At 42.5% G+C, this 26,635-nt stretch overlaps 1 protein-coding gene across 1 annotated transcript in view; it reads left to right on the forward strand.

The window, feature by feature from the left end:
• The window catches only part of LOC138303893 (androgen-induced gene 1 protein-like), a 128,183-nt gene that overhangs the window by 25,477 nt on the left and 76,071 nt on the right, over positions 1-26,635 (forward strand). The window contains exon 2 of the mRNA XM_069243424.1: positions 22,381-22,524. Coding sequence (XP_069099525.1) covers positions 22,381-22,524 — 144 coding nt within the window. The remainder of the gene's footprint in view (positions 1-22,380; positions 22,525-26,635) is intronic.

The raw sequence follows: 26,635 nt of genomic DNA on the forward strand, positions 1-26,635 counted from the left end.
ATAAATGCTTGGCATTAGACTGTAATGCTCAGAACAGCCCCTAAAGGACAGCACAAAGAAAATAGCATTTGTAATAAACATGGTCATGTTGCCATATAGTTAGCTCCAATAGAGCATAACCATGTGAAAAGAAAAAAACTGAAAGTATTGCAGTTTAACCATATATTGTTGATGGTGAATATTCATACTCCTTAATAAGTTCCACAGATTCCGGAGGCTAGGGCTAGCAGGCCTACTCCAATGATATTATAAACAAGACCCTTAAAACACAATTTACTCTCATCTGTAAACACCCATGAGAAAGGTTAAAACACACTGAATGGATAGAGGGGTTATTATTTTGGGGTCCCCACTAACCTAGTGTGGGGCTCCAGATATGATATAGACAGAAAGAGCAGGCTGTGGTGAATGTTTTGAAGGTGGACCCATTGTCCTAGGACCAACACAGGCTGAGTTATGAGCAAAAATGTTTTGTAAAAGAATGTCCTGCAAAGCATTATGGGATGACTGAATGCACAGCTAATATTAAGGTATGTTGATTGTAATGCTCAGGACAGCCCCTAGAGGACACCACAATAAAAATATAATTTGTGAAAAAACATGGTCTTGTAACCATATAATTAGACCCTAGAGGGCATAACCACATCAAAATAGAATGCCACAAGGTAATGTAAGGCAACCATATATTTATTCCCTAGAGGTCATATAGTGCCTTATACATTTTCTGACCTAACAGGCCTGTTGCAATACTAAGGCCCGTAGAACACAACCATTCCAAGCTGTAAAACAAACATTTCACCCATAAAAGATCTTAAAAAGTGACTGAATGATGGGCGGAATTACTATTTTAGGATCCCCACTAACCAAGGTTTGGGACCCAGAGGTGACCTAGAGAGAAAGTGTGCATCACGCTGAACATTTTGGTGGTGGTCCCATTGTCCTAGGACCAACACAGACTGAGTTATGGGCAAACATGTTTTAAAAAGAATGCTTGTAAAGCATTATGGGGCATCTTTTCCTTAGTGCAGTGAATATTGTAGTATCGGCTCTCCCGCTCTGCGGGGAGAGCCACCTTGTGAATTTCTTTATTTTCTAGTAAAGCATTTATCAATAATAAGTGGTTTTGGGAAAGCTATGGAACGTGCAGGGGAGAGCCAAAAGAAATGACTCTGATTAGGTAACAGTGTGCATAATGTGACCAGCGCTACAATACCATCAATGGTGTTTGCGCTGTTGGCACTGTCCATGGTGTGATGGCCAGGGCTGCCATGCAGCACAAAGGGGAGAGACAAAAAAAAAAAAATAGCTCACCCACTCTGAAGTATATTGCCAATCATCCATGTAACAGGGTCAGTCTTCAAGGCGGTAACAAAACCACCCTAAGGCAGGACAATCGTAAAGCAATTACATGTGACATCAAGGGATTTTTAAAAGGCAAGCCCATGAATGTGTGAAAGTGATGGGCGTGAGTTGGGTGTGGTTAATAGCCCACAATCCTTACAACAGGTCAAAGTGCTTGTGCGCTCGAACTAAAAAGCAGCAATTGCTGTGGGGAAAAACACCAGCATCGAGTTCATCATGGACCAAACACTGATTCAATGTCCGTAAATCCTGGATAAGGTGATACACGTCTGAATGGCTTCAGGAGAGCAATGAGCAAGTACTCTCTGGAAACTTGACAGATTTGTTTGGTGATGTCCTCATACTCCTTCAAGCATCTGACCACGCGCAATTTGTGATTACTTAGAAACACAGGATACATAAGAGATTTTGTGTTTGTCTTCGTGCTTTTACAAATATGAAACACAACTCAGTCAGAAGAAAAGATTCCACCTTTAAAATCCTATGCCCACATCTCTGATAAGAATTCAGACACAAGATCATAGCTAATTTTGCAGACAATTGTTTCCATAATAGATCAAAATTATGTGGCCAACCTTCCAAAAATGTTATAACAATATTGAAATCCCATAAGCTGAAGTACCGCAGGTTTGGACAATAGGAAAATCTAACCCTTGATTGACCACTGCATGTTCCCCGATAGACTTACCATTCACCTGATAATAGCCAGCTTCAAAAGCTTATTGATAATTATTAATTGAGCTGTACGCTGAACCAGTGAAGGCCAGTTCAGACACAAAAATCACTGTCATGGTTAAATTTGCTGCCTCGAGATCCACACTCCACTTGTTACCCAGCCTGATCATCCAGTTCTAATGATGGAGGAGGTCTTGTAAAAGAGGGATCCCCTCCATCTTGAAATGTCTGCAAACAATCCAGAGACTGAATTCCTAAAGAACCATTACCAATCTGAATACTCCTCCTTTCTTTTGTACCAAAAAGAGGCTGCTGCAGGTACCTCTGGAATGAAATTCTGACATTCATATTGCTCCTTTACTCCCGCCTCTGGGGACCTTGAAATGAGAAACGAGCTAGCGCTTGTACCCAGTAATGTCCAGCTGCCCAGAAAGGCCAAGTTGAAAAATATTTTTATTGAGAGATGAGTAGTGTCTAATGCTGAGAATCTCATAACACATTTACCAAGATCCCTGAGAAAAGGCTCTCCAAAGAGCAGGCCCTCAGCAACTTGCTCAGTTTTTGGTGAGTGAGCTCAGTGAATATTGCTTTCATTCTCATCAGTATTAAACACCTACGTTCATTTAAAACGGCACAGTTGACATTTTCCAACCGGCCTATGGTGTGCTGGGCCGACCCAGCTAACATGTTCAGATCTATTGGTGAATGTGAGTTTTTAGCTTGATCAGCTAATTCCAAGTTTTTGGTCTGGTGGTCCTGAAAGGTTCAAGAGTTTGTTTTGGCATGCTTTCCATGATATGCCCAGACCTTTTTCGGTTCTCGTGACAATTTCATCATTAATGTAGCCATGTTAGTATCCACCTGTGGGGTGTCTACAGCCTTACACGGCAGAGCTGGCCTAGGACATTCCACCCTCGAGTGGTTGCACTCCTTCTCGAATCCCTTACATAGCCACGTTTGTAAACACTCTGCTACCTCCATTGTCTGGATCCAATCATGTGAACTTGGATGAATGATCTCATCCTGATCAAACAGAGATCAGGGGTGTGGAATTTAATAAAATATCTACTTGTCCATGGGACAGGTTGCTTCATAAATCTACTTGTCCTGTAAATAAAATCTACTTTTCCTTTTGGTGCCATATAGTGCGGCAACAAGTTGTGGCACTAATCTCATCATATAAGGACTCTGATGATACGGTCTCTGATTATGCCAATGCTAATACTATAGTAGGGCTTGAATACTAGCAATTTTCTAATTTTGACTCCTTTCCACTGATCTACATACTGGAGCTGGAGGTAGCAGTATGCAATAGTTCAAGGGTTGCAACGCCCTTTTGAGTCTGTGCAAACCTACTAACCTGCATGTTTTAAGGGTTTTTATCAGGTCTTCCCTAATCATTTCCCATACTGAGAAAGGTTGGAAAATTACTGCTGACAAGGGTCAGAAGTAAAACTTCTTCCAGGGTTGGGAAAAAAGTGATTAAAGTGAAAGTGAACTTCTAAACTCTCAGCAACTTTTCACATTAACAAATCTACACTTGCATATTTGCTCATGCTGAAATACATCCTGGTCTACTTCTGTGAATTTTTGGGAATTCATGAAATACACAAATCTGCATTAATGCAAAGACATATACCATGGATGCACTTTTGTGACTTTCTTTAAAAATTGGGCACCTAATTTGGTCTGGCGTTAACCAAGACCTTTTTATTTTTTTGAAATTGTATTTCTCTCTTTATCCATCTATCGGCTGGCTTCACTGTGACTGATCCTACTTGCAAAACCTGTTCCTACTCAACGCCTGGATACCCTCACGGGTGACAAGTTTCGCACTCTACAAATCCATGTTACATTACAATGATAGCAATCGGCTCTTTCACATGGTGCCTATCAGCACACAAAGTAGTTTTGATCAGTGCCAGGAACTACTATGGCAATGTGTGCTTTTTGCGACCAAAGTATACTTTTGCTTTTAGCTAATGTTTGCTACAATGGTGAGGGCCTAGTAGGTCCCACAACAATAAAGTTTTACAAAAGGCATTCAAAAACAAGTCAGGCATTGACAAAACAAAAAGACTGACTACCAATGTTCGACCTGTTGGCTTTGCCAATGCTTGTTTATATTCATGTTTCCCAGAATCTTGATGAAACTAGTAACTGGTGACTTCCAATTATGAATATTATTTGAAAAATATGTTACCTAACATTTCTCAGTAGTTTAGCAGAATGTTTTTTTCCTAGTGGCATTTTTTTGTGAACATTTTATTTGAAAGCAAAAAATCATCAACCTTGCTTTCAAGCTTCTCCAAATATTTGCATTTAATTGAAGAGCATTCTGGGAGCATGATACATAGCCTCATATTTTAACATTTTGCACACATGTGCAAAGTTTTATAATAGAACCACTGCCAGTAGTGCAATTTGAGCTAACAACATTTATTTAGAACACTCACCCTAATAATAAAGGCTTTGCAATAATGAACAATAAATACAAGTTCACAGAGCATTATCATATGGACAAAAATAATACCTCAACTGCAGACAATTCATTTTCCTGCTCTGTAATTTGGTACTGTAAATTGGCAGCAAAAGGGTTTGTGCTGCAGGAGGTTGGGTCTGCTTGTCCCAAGGACAAAATAAACCTGAAAACGTGTTGTCCTTGACCCCAAACAATACGTCCTCGTCTTTGGGCTATAGGAATGCCACACCCCTGCTGTATTCATGGTCCACCAAGTAATATCTTGGTATTTCTCAATTGCCTCAGTTTGAGTCATTTAGTAGCTATTGCTGAGGTGCAAGCCACCTCCCCTTTATTAGCAACCTTCGAAGCTTTGCTAGCTGACCCAGCTTGAAAGCCTGAGATTGGACCATATTGAAATAAGATAGTTTTTTAAGGTTGTATTTTGGAATAATTTTGGAACTATTCATGCCATTACCACACATGGCTTTACTTTACAATGAATGCAGTAAATATATATATATATCCTTATCAACCCCTAAAGCCTTACTCTGAAAAAATACCCTTACCTACTTTAAACCCTAAAGGTACCCCTGGAGCCCAAATACCTTTACCCACCCTAAAAAGACCCTTGCCACTACGTTATAGTTAAGCTCACATTTTAAATGTATGAAGCCCTAGAAATTCACCAGTTACACTTAGTTACCCCAAGTAACTATAACTTGTGCCCTAGGGTAACTGTAACTCGCGCCATCGCCATGCACTGCTAATTACCCAGCAAATTACAGCACTCATTACATCATTGATTCCAGCGGACCTGCCTATAGCATATGTACTATATTTCACACTAAAACATAAAGGTGTAACAAAGATTGGAAAGACTATGTACAAACAAATATCCATTACAGGGCGCAAAAAATGAACAGCACTTATCCTGACTGCTGAGCAGGAAAGTAAGAGGCAGTCAAGATGGTGCTGGTCATATTTGAGAAGAAATGTACATGATTATTGGTGGACTGTGATTATGTCACATGAAACATTGGAAATGTAGTTATTGCTTTAATATGTTTTGATTGGTTGCTATAAAAGTTTTGTAAAAATAAAGAGAAGCATCATGTGTGCCCTTAGGCCTTATGCAGAATTGTTAGTACACTGTGGGCCTCATCACGACTTCGGCAGTCTTTTTGTAAGATCACTGAAGCCGCTGCAGGCAGCAAACCGCCAGTGCTATCAGGAGTCATTGGAGGACTTCCGCGTCCGACTCCAAAGAGGCGGTTGCATCGCCAGCACAGTCACGCCAGCAAAACTCCGCCCGCCGTATTACAAGCCGTAATACGGCTTGGCGGAGACTTGCAGGCGTGGTGGTGCTGGCGGTGCATAACCACCAGGACCCATCACCTCCCGGATGACATGCTTGACGGAGAAGCTAAGTGATCATCCGAAATGGTGGGAGGGGAGAGGGTGTCTGTGTGTGGGTGCATGAGTACGAGTGTGCGGAGGGGGGTGTAGTGTGTATGCGGAGGGGGGGGAGTGAATGTGTGCGTGTATGCAATGGAGTGTGAATGTTTGTGTGTGTGTGCGAGTGAGTGGGGGTGTCTGTGTGAATGTGTGCATATGCCAGGCGGTGTGTATGTGAATGCATGCGTGCGTGAAGGGGTGGGGTGTTTTGTAAGTGTGTGTACAGGTATGGAGGGGGTGTCTCCATGTGTGTGGGGTGCATGTGCCGGCGACAGAAATGGTGATTCCTGTCGTTGGGTGCATTACTGCCAGGGTTTTCGTGGCAGCGTGACCGCCATGGAAAGCCTGGCAGTCTGTAGCTTGTAATCCGGCCGGCAGGCTGAGGCCTGGCGTCGGGTTCGAGGTGCTCACCGCCGGCTGCTTCGGTGTGACCGCACCGGCAGGCCAGTCAGCATTGTGGAGGTTTGACTTCTGCCAGACCCAACAACTTGTGATAAGAGGTGAGACCGCCACGGCGAGGCTGGCGGTCTGATGACCGCCAGCCTCATAATGAGGGCCTATTTGTTGAAACCTGTATATAGCTATTTCATTTCATGCAATCTCACAGATTAATGTATTAAGCATAGGTACTTGTGTTGTTACTCCTCTGACATACCCTGGGGAATAGAACGGAACTGTGACAATCTTTGTTAGATCCTCCGGAGAGATTGTATATTGTTTTGCCAATTGTAATTGTGTTTGTATTTTACAATTGTATTATTGTATTTTGTATTTGTATTACATGACTGTATGTCTCAAGGCTGCCTTGTGGGGAGCATATGCTCAATATAGTAGGCTGATTTGGTTTTGGTGACAAGCGGAGAAAAGGCATTGGCAAAGCCAATACGTCTCGCCTTTCAAGAGCTATTTGCTTTGCCAATAGTTTTGGCCATATTGCACACCGAAGACCAACTGACCAGCACACTCGCCAAATACCCACCACCCGAACCCACCGACCCGAGCACCGCCGCCATCAACCTCCATCAATGGATCCTCAACTGCGCCAACACCTTAGCCCCACTCAAGAAACCCACCGCCAACCAAGAAAAGAAAAAAACAGCCTGGTTCACAAACGAACTGACCACCTCCAAACGCACCTGCCAGGAACTCAAGAAGAAATGGATCCTCGAGCGCACACCCGACAACCTTGCCACCCTCAAGGACGCCAACCGTGAACACCACCAACGGATCCGACTCGCCAAGCGTGCCCACTTCACAGAACGCCTCAACAACAACGCCCACGACTGCAAAGAACTCTGCATCGTGAAGGAACTCTCCAACCCTAACGCCAACGTCAACGACGTCCCTCCCTCCCAGAAACTCTGCGACGATCTCTCCACCTTCTTCCACCAGAAAATCGCAGCCATCCACGACAGCTTCAACACCGCACCTCCGCCAGACCCCACCCCCGACGACTCCTCCCACGCCTGCCGCCTCACCACCTGGACCCAAGTAGACGACACCGAAACCCTAACAACCATGAATTCCATCCACTCAGGATCTCCCACGGACCCGTGCCCACATCACGTCTTCAACAAAGCCGACGCCACCATCGCCCCCAAACTCCGCAAGATCATCAACCTCTCCTTCAACACCACCACCTTCCCGGACAGCTGGAAGCACGCAGAAATCCAACCCCTCTTCAAGAAACCCAAGGCTGACCCCAACGATCTCAAAAACTTCCGACCGATCTCTCTCCTCCCTTTTCCAGCGAAGGTCATCGAGAAGATCGTCAACGCGCAGCTCGCCCACTTCCTAGAAGACAACTCCATCCTAGAGCCCTCACAATCTGGATTCAGACGAAACCACAGCACTGAGACCGCACTCCTCGCCGCCACAGATGACATCAGACAACAAATGGACAACGGCGAAACCTCAGCCCTCATCCTCCTCGACCTATCAGCCGCTTTCGACACAGTCTGCCACCGCACCCTGCTAACCCGTCTCCACGAAGCCGGCATCCAAGACAAAGCCCTCAACTGGATCTCATCCTTCCTCTCCGACAGAACCCAGAGAGTCCGACTCTCACCCTTCCGCTCCAAAGCCACCAACCTCATCTGCGGCATCCCCCAAGGCTCCTCTCTTAGCCCAACATTGTTCAACGTCTACATGGCCCCCCTCGCACAACTGGCCCGTCATCACAACCTCAGCATCATCTCCTACGCCGACGACACCCAGCTCGTCCTCTCCCTGACCAAAGATCCGCTCACCGCCAAAACCAACCTCCACGAGGGACTAAAATCCATCGCCGAGTGGATGAACAACAGCCACCTGAAGCTCAACTCCAACAAAACGGAAGTCCTCATCCTCGGACGCACCCTCTCGGCCTGGAACGACTCCTGGTGGCCCACCGCCCTCGGACCCCCACCCACCCCAGCCAGCCACGCACAAAACCTCGGCTTCGTCCTCGACTCTGCCCTCACCATGTCCAAACAGATCAACGCCGTCTCCTCTTCTTGTTTCTACACCCTCTGCATGCTCCGCAGGATCTTCAAGTGGATTCCAACAGGAACCAGGAAGACGGTAACTCAAGCCCTCGTCAGTAGCAGACTTGACTACGGCAACGCACTCTACACAGGCATCCCAACGAAAGAAATCAAACGACTCCAACGCATACAGAACGCATCCGCCCGCCTGATCCTCGACATACCCCGCCGATGTCACATCTCCCCCCACCTGAAGGACCTCCACTGGCTCCCGGTGGATAAAAGGATCACCTTCAAACTCCTCACCCATGCACACAAGGCACTACACAACACCGGACCCACCTACCTAAACACCAGACTCAACTTCTACGTCCCCACACGTCAACTCCGCTCCGCCAACCTCGCCCTCGCCATCGTCCCCCGTATCCAGCGCAAGACCTCTGGCTGCAGATCCTTCTCCTTCCTCGCCGCCAAGACCTGGAACTCTCTCCCCACCACACTACGCCAGACCCAGGACCTCCTCACCTTCAGGAGACTCCTCAAGACATGTCTCTTCGAACGCTAGCAGCACCCCCCCCCCCCTCCCCCAGCGCCTCGAAACCCTGTCGGGTACATAGCGCGCTTTATAAATTCACTGATTGATTGATTGATTCACCAGCGTAGCTGCTGTTCTGCATGACTAACAGTTAGTAGGGAGAAGTAAGGTGACGTGGAGTGTCATAAAAGGAGTAGAGTGAAGTACTGTGGTGTGGCATAAAGTAGAGGGGATTAAAGTAGAGTGTTATAGAGTGGCATGGAGTGAGTAGAGTGTTGTAGAATAGAAGAGTGTAGAGAAGCTGAGTAGAGTGGTATAGAGTGTCATGTAATGGTGTAGAGCAGGGTGGAGTGGCATAGAAGGTGTTGTGTAGAGGTTAATAGAGTGTTGTAGAGTGGCGTAGAGCAGATTGTTGTAGAGTGGAATGGCATAGAATGGAGTAGAGTTGAGTGGTGTAGAATGGAGTGGCATAGAGTGTCATAGTGGAGTTGTGGACTAAAGTTGAGTAGTGTTGTAGAATAGAGTGGAGTAAAGTGACATGGAGTGGCATAGGAGGAGTTGCGTGAAGGGTCATAGAGTGGAGTAGTGTTATAGAGTTCATAGAGTGGAGGAGAGTGTTGTGGAGTTGAGTTTAATGGAGTAGAGCGTCCTACAGTGGAGTATCATAGAGTGTAGCATTGTAGAGTGAAGTGTCATAGAGTGGAATACAGTGGCCTCAAGTGAAATAGCATAGAGTAAAGTGGTATAGAGTAGATTGCAGTGGGGTGGCGTAAAGTGGTGCAGAGTAGAGTGCATTGATGTAGAGTGCAGAAGAGTTGAGTACGTCCGAGGCGAGTGCTGTGGTGCAGAGTAGAGCGGCAGAGAGAGCAGTGGCTAGAGTACAGTAGTAAAATAGAGTACAGTGGTGTAGAATAGAGGAATGTAGTGACACAGAGCGCTGTGGTGTAGCGTGCAGTGGCATAGTGTTGCCTAGTAAAGTATAGTGGCTTAGATTGCAGTGGTGCAGAGTTGTTGACGTAGAGTGCATTGGTTTTGAGTGAAGTAGTGTTGAGTGCAAAGGCATAGAGTGCAGTGGTTTAAAGTAGAGCGGCATATAGAGCAGTGGTGCAGAGTAGAGTGGCACAGCTTAGAATACAATGGTGTGGAGTGGTGCAGAGTGAAGTACAGTGGCGTGGAGTGCAGTAGCCTAGAGTAGATTGTTTCCGAGTAGAGTGGAGTGGTGCATGGTAGAGTTTAGTGGCATAGAGAAGTGACTTAGAGCACAGTGACATAGAGTGGTGGAGAGTAGAGGAGAGTGGTGTAGAGTGGAGTGTTGCAGAGTAGAGTGGTGTGGAGCAGTGCAGGGTAGAATGGAGTGGTGCAGGGTAGAGTGCATTGACACAGAGTGCAGTGGCATAGAATGTAGTGTTGCAGAGTGGAGTGGTCTAGACTGGAGTGCTGTAAAGTGCAGTGCCGCAGAGTGCAGTGGTGCATAGAGTGGGCTAGAGTGCATTGGCATAGAGGAGTGTGGTGCACAGTAGAGTACAGAGGCATAGAGTGTAGTGACAGAGTAAAGTGGCATAGAATGCAGTACTGTGGTGCAGTGACAGAGTGCAGCGGTGCAGAGTGGATTGACATAGAGTTCAGTGGCAGAGAGTGTAGTGTGGCAGCGTAAAGTGCATTGGTGTAGAGTGTATTGGTGTACAGTGCAGTAGTGTAGATTAAAGTGACGGAGTGCAATGGGGTGCAGTGGTGTGGAGTAGCTTGGTGTAGAGTGTATTGGTTTTGAGTAAAATGGTGTAGAGCGCATTAGCATAGAATGCAGCAGCGTAAAATCGTGTGGAGTGGCATGGCTCAGAGTAGATTGTAGGGACGTAGAGTAGATTGCTTCAGGGTTGAGTATAGTGTCATAGAGTGTAGTAGTTCAGTGTAGATTATAGTGGCGTAGAGTGGATTGGCATAGAGTGGAATAATGCAGAGTGGTGTGGAGCAGCATACAGTGCATTGGTGTAGAGTGCAGTACAGTGGTGTAGAGTGATACAGAGGAGAGTGCTGTGGTCTAGAGAAGAGTGGTGGAGAGTGCAGTGTTGTAGAGTGGTGCAGAGTAGTGTGGTGCAGACTAGAGTGCAGTGGTGTAGAGCGGAGTGATGCAGATTGTAGTGGCATAGAGTGCATTAGCATAGAGTGATGTAGTGTTGCAGTAGCGTACAGTGCAGTGGCAAAGACTGCAGTGTTACAGAGTAGACTGTCCTAGAGTGCAGTGGTGTATGGTTGAGTGGCGTGGAGTGCCCTGGCATAGAGAGTTGCAGAGTAGAGTGGTTTAGAGAGCAGTGGCATAAAGTACAGTAGTGCAGAGTAGAATTCAGTGCAGTGGCAGAGTGCAATGGCATATAGCACAGTGGCACATAGCATTGCAGATTATAGTGGTGCACAGAGCAGTGGTGCAGTGTAGATTGGCGTAGAGTGTATTGGTTTTGAGAAAAGTGGTGTAGAGTGTATTGTCGAAGAGTGCAGTAGTACAGAGTAGAGGTCAGTGGCTCAGAGTAGAGTGCAATGGTGCCAAGTGTAGTGGCGCTAAATGCAGTGGCGTAGAGTAGATGGCTTCAAAGTAGAGTGAAGTGGTGCACTGTAGAGTACTGTGGCATGGAATAGAGTTTTGTAGAGCGCAGAATAGATTAGAATAGTGTAGAGTGCATTGTCAGACTGCAGTGTCATAGAGTCAGTGTTGCAAAGTAGAGTGGTGTGGATTGAAATGGGAAAGAGTGCATTGGTGCATAGTAGAATAGTGTAGGGTAGAGTGCATTGGCAAATGGTAGAGTGGCATAGAGTGAAGTGGCGTATAGTGGAGTAGTGCAAAGTAGAAGTGACGCAGTGTGGAGTGATGTGGAATGGAGTGGTGTAGTGTGGAGTGATGTGCAGAGTTGTGTGTAGTGGGTTAAAGTGAAGTATTCATGGTGTGGTAGCGTACTGCTATTACAGTCAACACATCTTCAATTGAAATTACTATTACATTTACACAGCAATACAGTTTTACTAATAAAGGTATACAGCGCACAAACAATAATGTGCGGAAATGTCATCACCTAGTGCATCGATTTGTTTTGATCGTATTAACATTTATGTCCCCCCACACTTCAGAATTACCAAACAACGTGATTCAGTTGTGCTTTTCTAATTCTGATATGTTCTAAAATATCTGCACCGATCATTTACAGACATTTAAATTTTGTTGTGTGATTGTACAATGTTATTTTTTTTTTCTGTCTTCTTTAAGCATGCCCCCAGTAGCAGCATTATTTCATATAAATCCTATAACTTTGAAGCTGGAGACAGAAAAGTAAAGACCAAGCTACTTGGAAGGCAGAGCCTGACATTTGATCACTGTCTTTGAATGCGCAGCAAATGTGACAAGAACAAGATTGAAAGGCCTGTTTACAGAAATCGAGCACGGGTGGAAGAATGTAGTAAATAAGGTTTGGGCAAGCAAATGTGAGATACAAACCACAATGCTAATGGTAAGCAATGGGCGGAATGCCTTTCCAGAGAAGCTTTCCAAATGTCCCCAAGATGTCGTTAGCAAACCAGACAAGCTGTCTGGTAGGCTTTGACCCAAAAATGGCTGTCTGGTTTATTGGGAAAAGTGTGTCAGTTGTCAAAGGTCTGATCTTTATATTATACTTACTAGTATAATCTTCCAATTAACACTTCTGGATTCTTCCCTCCTCTATCTCCTCTATCCCTCCCTTATTCTATTCAAACCAACTAACAGACTCACATTTCCTACACTCAAATTAACTCATACCTCCCTATACTAATACTAATACTTTACTCATATTTCCCTATACTAATCCACCACTAATCCTTCTGGGTTCCAGAGTAGCGTGGTACTTGCCAAAAAATGCTTCAACGCCTCATCAGGGGTGGTAAGCGATATATAAATATAATTATAAATATGAAGAAATTATACCAAAGGTAGGCCTGACCGTCTATCATAGCAATCATCTGCTATAGCTAATAGGACGTTATGGTAGATTAATATTGTACTGTTTTGAACCTGTTTAAAGATTACATGAACACTCAAGGATTGCTGCACTTCACTAGGATGTTGTGTGTTTATCCCCTCTGACAAACAGTGGGTTAGAAGATTTGCTCTGTGAGAATCCTTGTTAGGACTTATGTCATTTTAGGACTGCATGCCAAATGGGTAGTTTGTGGAAGAGTGATTTGTATATGTATATGTTTATGTGACTTCTTTCTAAGTTTTTTTTTCACTATGAATGAAGCAATACGCTTGAGGCTGGAGATTGCACGCAATCTGTTTGATGAAAGTGTCCAGAATATAGGGTTGGAAACGAACATCATGGGAACGACTACGACTAAGAGCAGTTTATCTTTAAAACAACAACTGTGGCATTTGGAGAAACTCTGTAAAAAGGAGATCAACAGGAGTTGGGTGGTTATTTCACTGAACCACTATATAGAGGTGGGCATGGTCCCATGTGGACTAAGAATACTGATAACCCCTACCTACACAAACCCACATCCCAAACTCTTGGAGGAATGGTTGGCATTAATGGCATCCACGTGCAAAAGTATGTTGGAACTTCTTTCCAAATATGCAGCAATGGAATTGACTCAAATCAGTGAAGAGATTAAGACTGTCTTTGGAGAACAGTACAGCGCAGGATGAAATAAAGAACTTCTACAAGGACATGGAATTACGACTCCTAAAATATGAGTAGGATATTAAGTCCAAAAAGAAAAGGAAATTTTTTAGAGGTAAAATTGATTGTGCTACAGGTCGTATCCTTACTTTTGGCAGGAAGTTCGATCAGGCAAGGAGGGACTTTCGACAAAGAGTCTTTGAGACAACAAGAAACATTTTCATCTGAGTCAAGTGTTGAGAATATCTCGGATATTGAGGAACAATCTGGGACCAGCTGTGCCATGGGACAACCGCTTACCACAATGGAGGAGTATTGTTTTTTACAATTGAACCAACGACCGCAAAGGAAACCCGCGAAAGGAAGGGGAGAAGGCAGAGACCTAAAAAGAACAGGAGGGGGGGAATGGCAGCAAGAAACCGAGAAGCCATTTGGGAAAAACACACGACAGAGCAGGAGAAAGAGATAGTACCTGAAAATAAGTCCACAGTAGTAAATATCTCCTCCCATATACTCACACATGATGAACGTACAGTACTGGAACTGGGATTATCTTTCTGCCCAGTGGCTAACTTTGACTATACTAAAACTCGCATTAATTTGTTTAAATTTGTTAGAAAACTTAAACTACTGAAAATCTTTACACAACAGAAGGATACCCATTTCTGACAGCATATTGAGGTGAATACAGAGGACATGGATGCGTCCTCTGTACTAACTATAGGGGATATTGAGGGTTTAATGTCCCTTCGAGAATTGGAGACAGGGGGGAGACCCTGGGATACAGAAATCGATTTATTGAGAGAAATGCAGTTGACAACAGGGGATACAAGTGGCAGTAAATTTAAGCTAAAATCGAACATCTCATGACAATATTGATTCCTTCCATGAGGCAGTGACTTTTGATTTGATGAAAATATGGAAAACTAGCAGGACAAGGTATGCGAGTAATTTAACACCAGGACAGAGAGCTGCATTGGTCTCATTAAACAAGGCAACTTCTTTTGTGATTAAACCAGCTGACAAAGGTGGGAATGTGGTACTATGTGATTTGCCAAAATATCAAAAGGAAGCGAGAAGACCACTATTACTCTGTGGTTGTTATGAGAAGTCAACATTGTTGGCTTATCGGACCTCTTTGACATCATTTCATGATTTGTTAATGGACAGTTACAATTTGGGTCTACTTACAGATGATGAGTTAAGATTCTTGACACTGAATAAGCCGGTAGCGCCCTGTTTTTACATGCTGCCAAAGATACACAAGGATATGGATAATCCTCCGGGAAGACCAATAGTATCAGCAAGGGGGAGTCTTTTGGAAAATGCCTCCATTTATCTTGATCACTTCCTTCGCCCATATGTATTTAGTCTGGCATCATATTGTAGAGACAGTAAGGATTTTATCACAAAGATACAGAATATACCGTGGAAAGACAATTATATCATGGTCACAATAGATGTAGTGTTACACATGCATCCCACATGATTTAGGTATCCAAGCTTGTGAGCATTTTTTCAGGGATAAGCCCATTAGAGTATATGAACATTCTAAATTACTTTTGAAAATGTTGAGGTTTTGCTTGGAAAACAATTTTTTCCTGTTTGGTGACCAGTGGTATAGGCAGACCACTGTGACTGCGATGGGACGTTCCTTTGCTCCAAGCTATGCCTGTTTACTCATGGGATAGTGGGAGACAAGACACGTGATGGTAGATGAAAATGAAAAGTGGTGCGAACATATAACTTTTTGGACGAGGTATATCAGTGACATTTTCATGATTTGGGATGGCCCGGATGCAGCCTTAAAATATTTTTTTAACCTGGCTTCCTCACAATGATTTCAATCTTAACTTCACATATAAAACTCATAGACAAGTCATGGAGATTCTAGATGTAGAGGTTGTAGTTGAGGGCGACACTTTACAAACTAAATTGTTTAGAAAAAGTACGTCAGGAAACAGCATTTTACATGCCCTCAGTCACCACCCCCTGAGTCTAAAGTGGAGTATACCATATGGGGAGCTATTACGAGCTAAAAGGAACTGTAGTACACCAGGGAGTTTTCAGAGTGAACAAGCAAACATGATCAGGAGGTTTCAGTCCAGGGGTTATCCGAATCAGGTAATTCAGAATGCCTGTCAGAAGGTGACGAAAGTGCAGAGAGATATCCTCCTAGTTGTCAATAAGAAAAGGAAAGAACAGGATAACACCTTGAGATGCATTACCACCTATAATGCGTATTCGCAACAGATTAGAAAGGTTTTTATGAAATATTGGCATCTGATAAAGGCAGATACGGTGATTGGTCAAATTGTTACTCCTCACACAGAATTTACATATAGGAAGAGCAGTTCTTTGCAGGACATTTTGGTACACAGTTATCAGCTCAGAAATAAGGAGACCTTCCTTGGTAAACATGTTTTTTACAGGTGTCTGAAATGTAATGCCTGCAGAAACAGCTTAAATTGTAAGGAGTATATGTTACCCACAGGAGAATTAGTTAGGATTAAGAAATTTCTGAATTGTAATTCTGAGTTTGCCATATATGTAATAAGATGCCCATGTGGTCTACAAAATGTAGGCAGTACGATCTTTCCTTTGTAAGAAACGGATTTTGTAACATTGGCGAGCTATCAGAAATAACGATGTAACTTACTCAGTAGCACGCCATTGTAACCTAGTACATGACAGGAAAGTTGAGAGCATGTCGTTTTTTGGAATTGACAAGGTGTTACCAACCCCAAGGGGGGGGGGGGTGATAGGGAGCGGATTTTTAGAAGGATGGAATCCGAATATATCATTCAGCTAAACAGTAGACACCAATGGGGTTTGAATAAGGATGAAGAACTCTATGTACACCTAGGGTAACTATGTCACTGAACCAAAAATTGCCACACATGATGGTTTGACTTGTTCAGATGATGTTCTTTCTGAGGTTTGAAGAAGGGAGGTGTTTGGAGATCCTTGAAAGAATTTTAATAGCTTGCTTTTCAATTTTTAATTTTTGCTTGCCAGCCCTCCTTAGGACGTGATTGGTTTCGAAGGGCCACTAGGCCAGGAAAAGAGGTTTCTCTGAAAAAATAGTTCCAAAAATAGTTTAAAAAATAGGAATAAGTTGATGAAGTTGGAAATTTGAGGGAAAAAAAGACCACTAATGTCATTTATGTTACAAATTGCATTATATCCCCGCTATATACTTTATATTCTGTAAAAATAATTGTTTTGTTTTAAATATGTTTTCTGTTTATTTTGAATTCATTTTGTTTTATTTTACTTTATTTTATCGGTATTAGTTATTATTTATGTTTTATTTATTTATATATATTCTTGTGTTTAGTAAGGGGAAGAGGAGTTAAAAATTTAAATATTGAATGTAAGTGGTATGGATTGAATATGGATTTTGGTCATTTACTTTATTGTAGAGTATTTTTTCTATGTTTAGTATCTGGAAAGGCTTATTTCTATGGGGGGGTGGGGGGCTGTTGTAATGTTTGATGCTATTGAAGAAGACCGCAATGATCGAAACACCTAGCTGTTGAAGCACGTTTTCTCTGTTTACCATCTGTTATGAATTTGAAAGCCAAAAAATAAAGACTACGGTTGTTTTGGAGTTCCAGTTGAACTTTTTCTTTTGATATGTGTATCATGTGTATACATATCTACATACACATATTTTTGTGACTTAAAAAGCAAAGGTTACTGGGACATTATAGTTGGGTTCTGAATTTACTCGCTCAAAACCATAGAAATTCAGCAGTTATAGTTATGTCAAGTTACTATGACTCGCGCCTCCGCCATGCACAGTTTTTTCTTCAATATTTTGACTGCTAATGTTTCATTGATATTTTTATTGGTGTCATAAAAGTTATCATGAGTGCTGCAATATCTGGGGTAATTTAATTAGCAGTTCATGGCGAGGGCGCAAGTTATAGTTACCTTAGACTTAGAGCGTGATATATATATACATATAAGATTGCACTGTCATGGTGTCCGGTTTTCTTTTCCTGGATTGAGGAAATTGCTTCAAATTGAGATATATATATATATACATACACACATACTATTACCTGCTGGCAGTCGCCAGTAGGTAGTTATAGTTAGGTCCATGTTTCCATAGGAAAAGCATTTTTTTGACTTGCCTATATCTTTGGCACAGTTTGACGAATCATCACAAATGTTCTAAAAAAAAAAAAGGTGTGTCAGTGATTTTTGTTGTGCATGGGAAGGTTCGGGGTGATCTGTCAAGCAAAAAGGGGGTGGGTCAAAAAAGTGGGTTTCCCATGTTAATTCCCATAGGACTTTTGAACACAACTACAGCCTAAACTGCTGGACTGAATTACACAAACTTTTGCAGAAAGCTAGAATTGTTTTACAGATTGTGCTTTTTGTTGTTTGGTGTAAATTCATTCAGTAGTTTTTGAGATAGTAAAGGGAAAGAAATTGTACATCTGGGCAGAGCGTAAGCACAGATCTCATGGTGAGATCTGATTGGCTGTCAGCACCTCAACCAGAAATTGATGGCAGCCATTGTGGGACTAATATACAAGTAATAGCACCTCATTGAAATGCATTGTAGTGAATGGCCGGTTTTTAGGGTCACAAAAAGAAGAAAGTATAATGGGTGATAACAAATTTTAGTTAGGTTAGATTTAACACGTACAAAACCATAGAAATTCAGCTGTTATAGTTCGTTGTTTCAGGTAACTATAACTCACGCCCTCACCATGCACTGCTAATTACCCGAGATATTACTTCACTCATGACATATTCTTTGACATCATTGATAATATCACTGTAATATTTAGAGTAAAATTATTGATGAGAAATCTGTGCATTGTGAGTGCACTAGTTATAGTAACTTTAGGGCACGAGTTATAGTTACTTTAAATAACTCTAACATCAAAATTTTGTACATGTAAAATCTGAACCTAACTATAACATCCCTGTAACCTTTGTTTTTTTAGTGAATTTCTAAGGGCTTTTTTTTAATTCTATTTCCTTCCTAATGTACCTGTGCCTTTTTCTTCTTTTCAGGGAAAAAATCAAATAAAAAAATAATATATATGTATCAAAGATTTGCTAGACGTTATGGTTAGGTGAAAATGTCAATGTCAGTTTAAATGTAACATTTTAAACAAAACACTGACATTTTCCAGATACAGTTTTTGCAAGTAAGTATTATTCGCACAACTGCCATGCACAGTGTTTTCATCTATGCCATTTCAGATATCATCAATGATCATGATTATCATGTACCATTGACGTATTAGAACACATCCTGAGTGATTTCATATGTGAGGTCGTAAGTAATGTATGGTGAGGGGGTGAGTCATAATTACTTAAAATAACTATAGCTGGTGAGTTTCATTGGTTTTGTAGCTTAAAATGTTACGTTTAAACTGACTTCTTCACCTAACTGTAACATCTCTTTAACCTTTTTTTTTCAGTGAATTTCTCAGGTTTTGTTTAATGCAAATTAAAACATTATTACCATACCTAACTATAACATCATTTTAACCCTTGATCTTTTCAGTGAAATTTGAGGTTTTTAAAAAAATGTAAAGTAATCCTTTATTACCCTATGTAACTATTCCATGTCCTGCTATGCACGACCTTCGGTTGTGTGCAGCGTGGGGTTGGCTGCTGGGCCGGGCCTGGTGCCAGATCCTGGGCCGACCCCCATCCCCACTCCTGCAGGCAGCCAATCCCTAACCGTGCCCAACAGGTTTTTGGCCATGGACATTCCCTCTCCCTTTTGTATTTTTTTGATTTTTAAATGTCTCCGATGTTGAGGGAGTCACTTGCAGGAGCACCAGGACCCCGATGGCTCCGCAGTTGGATTGCGGCTACCCGAAAAATGTTTTTATGAAACTTTGCTCCTGGGCGACCTCTAGGACCTACTCCCAAGGCCCAGGGGGTCATGATGTCTCAACCTTGTATCTTATTTCTTTTATATAGTCAGTACATAGAGACCACGTCCCTGTGTTCTGAAATGGGGGACGCAATATTTCTTCCTATGCTGCAGCCTGCCAACAATTGCTCGTGCTTCCACGGGATCGAGACTACAGAAGGGAAAGAGACTCCTTCGGCTAAACAGATCCCTCTATTATTTGAAGTTCTATGATCTCGGGACTCCTGCAAGAGTCCTGCTCACTCAGCTGTGCAGATATACATACATTTTGAACCTTATTTTTCTCATAAACTACTGAACGGATTTACAAACAAAAGCATGCTTACTGGGTAAAGATCTAGCTTTCTGCTAAATTTGGCGCCTAGCTTTCTGCCAAATTTGGTGGTGTTCTGTTTAGCCATTAGGGCTGTAGAGTTGTTCCAAACTTCCTATGGATTTTGCATGGGGAAATTACATTTTGGGATCCCCTTTTAAAGCCGCTACCCCTTGATGGGTCACCCCAAAACTTTTATGGAAGGAGCTGAGGGTGTATGAATATATTTTGGGGAAAGTGTCCTGAAGATCATCAAACAGTGTCATAGTCCCTGCTCTTCCTATTGTAATCAAGTCCTAACTATAACTACACAATGGCACCTGCCACTGATATATTTATTTTTTTTATTCGGGTTTTGCAGTAACTTAGTTTATTTGTACCGAATGACCATAGCAGCTTTCTGACACGTTTTGGCTAGAAAGCCTTGCTTACGGCCAACATAGTGTACTTCCACCATGACAATATATCTGTTACTTAACAAACATAAATAGAGAACCAAAGTGAGAAATGTATTGGGAACGATCTTGGAATGGTAAACGCTACAGATACTTATTTCTGATTCTATCTTTGTCTATTGGTTGCACAAAAAACTTTACCTGCACTCACCCAGAATGTAGAGTATGGGTATTCATTTTCACAAGAAATAACATAATCAAAATCTTCTCATCAAAAGATTTCACAGAAGGGGTTCTACATCTGCTAAAGGAACCCAGATGCTCACTACTATTCTTTATGTGAGACCCATAAGCAGCTTTTAGAGAGGTCATACAGGTATAACATATAAGACCACATTGTGCATTTCCTGAAATGACCGTCTCTTGCCCGAGTGGGCTATAACCCAGTCAGCGCCTAGGTATTTTACACACCTGCTGAAGTAAACCAAATACACATTATTATACTTAATGTATGACCCATAAGCATCATTAGAAGTGTTCATAATGTTGTGACATGTAAGACCATATAATACATATCCTGGGCTGACAGCATTATAACCAGAGGCGGCTCCTCCGTTAGGGCAGAGGAGTGTTGCCCCCTGCCAGCAGTGTCAGCTGCAAAACCTTTACAAGGAAAGGATAATAAACTGTTTATGATCGTTTTCTTGTAAAGGGGTGGTGCCACAGGCTCTGATGAGCACTGAGGGGGAGTGCCCAGCACACTCTCTCATTACATATGTATGTTTGGCCGACCGTCTTAGACTCCAGTTAACGCACCTTCACAGACTGAATCAGACTCCAGTTAGCACACCTTCATAGACTGAATCAGACTCCAGTTAGCACACCTTCATAGACTGAATCAGACTCCAGTTAGCACACCTTCATAGACTGAATCAGACTCCAGTTAGCACACCTTCATAGACTGAATCAGACTCCAGTTGGTGCACCTTCATAGACTGAATCAGACTCCAGTTAACAAACCTTCTTAAGCTGTATCGCTTCATAGACTGAATCAGACTCCAGTTAGCGCACCTTCATAGATTGAATCAGACTCCAGTTAACACATCTTCTTAAGCTGAATCTCTTCATAGACTGAATCAGACTCTAATTAGCCACCTTCATACACTGAATCAGATTGCAGTTAGCCAACTTCATAGACTGAATGAGGCTTTAGTTAGTGCACCTTCATAGACTGAATCAAACCCTAGGTAGCACACCTTCATTGACTGAATCAGACTCTAGTTAGCACACCTTCATAGACTGAATCAGACTCTAGTTAGCACACCTTCATAGACTGAATCAGGCTCTAGTTAGTGCACCTTCATAGACTGAATCAGACTCCAGTTAACGCACCTTCATAGAGTGAATGGGACTCCAGTTAACGCACCTTCATAGACTGAATCAGACTCCAGCTAGTGCACCTTCATAGACTGAATCAGACTCTAGTTGGCACACCTTCATAGACTGAATCAGGCTCCAATTGGCGCACCTTCATAGACTGAATCAGACTCCGGTCAAAGCACCTTCATAGACTGAATCAGACTACAGTTGGCACACCTTCATAGACTGAATCAGACTCCAATTGGCACACCTTCATAGACTGAATCAGACTCCAAATGGCGCACCTTCATAGACTGAATGAGACTCCAATTGGCGCACCTTCATAGACTGAATCAGACTTCGGTCAACGCACCTTCATAGACTGAATCAGACTCCAGTTGGCACACCTTCATAGACTGAATCAGACTCCAGTTGGCACACCTTCATAGACTAAATCAGACTCCAGTTGATGCACCTCCATAAACTGATTTAGACTCTGGTCTGCGATGAAAGCATCAGATCCACCTGGAAATTCACCCCGACGACCAAACGTTCTGCAAGGCCATTGTTTGCTACACAAAAGCCAAAATCAAAACATACAATGACATAACATTAACAAAATGTGAGTGCTTCATGTTGGATCCCTACAATGTCTGCCGCTGAATTATATGATTTTTGTTTAATTTGAAAGTAATTTATAAAGAATGAGCTGCCCTGTCCCTCTTTTTTAATTTTTTTATTAAAACTGTAATCACTCCTCATTTATTTTTTAATGATTTAAGAATGACACTTCCACACAGGTTCTGCAAACCATCTATTTTGGAGTCTCTCTGCTCACCGATATTGTTCAGCTGTTGAACCCGGACCGGAAGAGGGGCTTTGGCTGTTACCTGATGTTGCTCCGGGACTGCATGTTCTCCGTCCTTGCCTTCCCTGTTGGCACAGTAAGTAAATCCTAACAGCGATGACCTTTGACTGTCAATATACATTACTCCGCTGTTAGCGCAAAGTCGGTTTTTGCGCAACTCGTACCCATCAGGGACTTTGTACCGATCATATGGCTTATTTTTAAAGAGAACTAATGGCAACATCATATAGGCGCAACTGTGTCCTAAGAAATGCAAAGACTCATAAACTAGATGTTTAAGAAACATGGTTGTAGTGGGTTATTCAGTATACAAATTGTAGATGGTGATGCTTTGTTTTGCATTAAATACATGCCCAAGTAGTTCAAATGAGTCAAGTTGGATGCAATTTTTAAACTTTTCGAGCTCACATTTAAGGTAAACAACTATAGTTGTGTTGCACGTTCAGATGGTGTTTGAAGATGTAAGGCAGGGATCCCCAGCCTTTGGTGGGCAATGAGCAACATTTGGTTGTGAAACGAAATGGTGAATGAAATTGGAACTACACCTGAACTTACTGATGTAATTATGTTGGTGAAATGATAGAGACTTAAATTAAAACAGAATGTTTCACCTTGCTATATTATAACACATGTATTAAAGTAGATAGAAAAACAAGGCACATTTTTAATTTCAAAGGCATATAAATCCAGCAGCAAACATTTTTTAGGCTTTGCCAGCCTCTGAACTTTGGCTAAATCTAGTACCTAATCTAAAGCACATTGGCTGAGTAACTTGTTAAACATAGGAACGCTTTAAAAACAATGGAGGAGTCTGCCAAGGACTTCTTGTAATATTTAGCCACAGATATGGCTTTTTAAATGACATTTTGTCTGCAACTTTTTATAAAATCTTGTTAGGATTTAAATAGAGTTATAAAAGAACAATGAATAAATGCTAGACAGTTAAGAAGGAAATGGTACTATCGTAGGGCTTTTTTCTCACAACTTGGTGGGATTTAAGCAAAGTACTGTACTTTGGGACGGGGGGCGGTGTTCTGGGACACTATCCAATATCATGTACAATAATGGCAGGTTCTACTCATTTGCATTACACAAGGGACATTACCTTTCATGTATTTACAATTACATTCCACATATGTTCATTTACGGACACAGGGAGCCCAGCAGCACATAATTTCTAGTCAAGTGCTGGCGCTAGGAATAGAATCCTGGTCCCCAGGTTCCAAGGTCAGCAGTCGTGAGACACAAGGTGCCACTGTGGCAGAGAAGGGCACTATAAACCAATGTTGGTGCAGCTCTCAAGATAGGAGCTTTCATGATGCAAGTTAGTATACTAGTCGTTGCTAGCTTCAGTAATGCCCCATGCCTGCACACTAGACAAATTTCCTAGTGTTCTAGATAGCTCTTCACAAGTTTACATAATGCCCCTTTTAGCGCATGCTGTAGGTTTCCATAATTTCTAGAGTGTGGCGTTTTCTTTATTACCCATCTAGCACTTTGCAATTTGCCAAGATTCTAGGTGCATCATACTTTCCTAACTTCCTTATCGGCAACAGTATACACTTTTGCAAACTCCAGTACACCTAATAAAATGTTTACGTTTCCATAATGAGTCTGCTAGCTCCATTTTCCGCACACTAAATTTTCTAATAGTTCAGTTAGCAGAGTGTATGATGCTTTTTTGGCTCTGGCTAGCTCGGCCTCTGGTCACTGGATGCCCTAATGGAGCTCGCCCTAGTGTTCTGTGTTCCATTGTCTAATGGTGGGCTGGCTCTGTTACATTTTGGGAAGGAGGAGTCATAGAAAGGAAAGCAGTAGAGAAATTTCCTAGGAAGGCAGCGGACGGGGCACAGAATTAAGAGGCTCTGGTGTAGATTTACTAACACCATGCACCAGATTTGAATTACTTTTGTAATGCAAACCCTGCACAATGTATTGAGGTGGCATTTACTTTGTAATGCAAATCAGGATTTGCTAAGCACTACTTTCCAACAAGGGGCCGTTCCATGGGCATTCCTATTGCAGCCACCTATGGGTATTGACAAAAATGGCTACCTACTAACAATTGTAGACAGGGATTGTGTTCGCTAACATTTTTTTCCTTTTCCAGATGTTGATTTCTGCAGTTCAGTTTTCCATCCAACAATCGCTCTTGAATAGTACGCCTCTGGGTGTCTGGGTGAATTCAGGTTGTGGATGGGTGTTCCTGATTTGAGCGGCCAAGAGTTGATGCTCAAAGTATTGCAAGTTTCCCAAAGTGTTAGTCAATGGGTCATAAGATGTTTGTAACATAATAATCCAATCCCTGGCCTTCCCCAGAGTGCACAGAGCAGTGGTCACGTATGTGGCAACTGTAATCAGCATTCTAAAGGAAAGTGAGTAAAGAAGGAACGCACAGCTATTGAAATATTGAAAGTGCTGGTAGAAAAGCAAATTGTGTGTATGTGTGTGTCATAGCTACAAAGGTTGCAGATGGTGCAGAGGAACTGGGGCCAAGCGTGTGGGAAGAAGCTTTGAGTACTGTCCACTAGCTTCGGTTTATTCAACTGCCAACACGATTTTTGTTTTTTTGCTGGTATCTGCCTGCGGTCCAGACCTATGATTACGCTTCTCAGAGATAGTGTTACGACGAGCGAGATACAGAGGTACGGTAGCAGTTTCTGAGGCTGTACATCAACAGCCAACATGGCCCACTCAACCAGAGTTATAGCCAGTATTTTACTATCCATCCAATATCTTGGTGGCCATTTCCTTGCTAGCACAAGATCCAGTGGCGACATTGCTACGCCATTTAACTTAACGTCTCCACCCTCTCTTGGAGGCAGGAGTGGAATGTCCTGGTAGGAGGAGTTAAGTTAGGTAGCTTTGACAGCGAGTAAGGTGTCAGGGGAGGAGGCAACGGGCAGAAGCCTTGGTTGAAAAAGGGGAAGGACAAAGGGAAGATAAAAAAAAACAAATGCCTGGAAAGAAAAAGGAACGCTGCAATAAATGGTACGTATTTAGTCCATGGAGCAACAGTACAATGCAACCACCATTCTAATGCTTCATCTGAGCCGGTGGTTGTAGGTGGGACCCCTGGCACTCATTCTTGGGGAACTGCACTAATATTTACTTATCTGACTTTGGCCCAGACAAAGACGGAGAAAATCACTCAATTGGGGAAGAATGAATTAGAGAAATACAGATAAATAGTGAAAAAGAGAGAAAGCAAGGATGAAAAAGAACCTGAAAGAGTGATCTAATGGAGCAAGAAGTGCGCAAGGTCAAATAGAGTTTTCTGAGGTGGAATCAGTACTACGCGTCCTTGCTGTTCGGCTAACCAGCATTCAGTATCGCTGGCCGGGGGCTTCCAAGCTGAACGTTGGGCCATTACTTATTGATTTACAAATGAAGCACAGCACAATTCCCATAATATACATCTATAAAATCAGGCAAAGATCAGCTGTAGTATTTCTAGGTTGAGATGTGGGCTGCCGCTGAGGCATGCTCAGTCACCTGAGGCTAAAGCAGGTACACCCTTCGCAAAGCACTGGCCCAACGGCGCGTTTCCCTATGCCTCCTATCCGTTAGTACATGCCCCGCTGACATCATTAATTGTGCCTTAAAAAGGAACACTAGCACTATTCTGGCTCACTCTTATGCACACCCAATTAAGGTTCAGTGTTTTTGCATCCACTTTAAAAACTTGCCTGGTATGTCTGTGGTAGGCTGTTTAAGAATCTCATTTAGGCGGGCATAACATTGGCATGTAATCTGTTTTTATTTTTATTTTAGCATAAGATGAGTCTGCTGGGCAGTTTTTTGTGTAGAATAGTGTAAACTTTGAGCGAAACACAAAGTATAACCTTCCGTCCCCACTTATATTTCACATTTCTAATAGTCATTTTTACTTATCATTTCTGATATTTCAAGCAAGCAACTTAGATGTGAAAAGTGTGCAAAAAAAAAAAGGTGGTACGAGGCCTCACAATGCATGCAGCATTGGCTCGGCACAGCATATTTCTGCATTTTAAAGCTCCTGGCTTATATATACAATAACACTTAAACATGAATGTACTGTCAATGCATCTTTCAACGTTTCCAACCTTTTGTAGTTGAATTAATTTAGATTTACAGTTCTGAACTAAATGTGAGACTTCTGAGACATATGCTGACATAGTCTCATTCTCCGTCTACATCATTCTTCT

Source organism: Pleurodeles waltl, chromosome 7 (genome assembly GCF_031143425.1).
Source record: "Pleurodeles waltl isolate 20211129_DDA chromosome 7, aPleWal1.hap1.20221129, whole genome shotgun sequence".
Classification (NCBI taxonomy): domain Eukaryota; kingdom Metazoa; phylum Chordata; class Amphibia; order Caudata; family Salamandridae; genus Pleurodeles; species Pleurodeles waltl.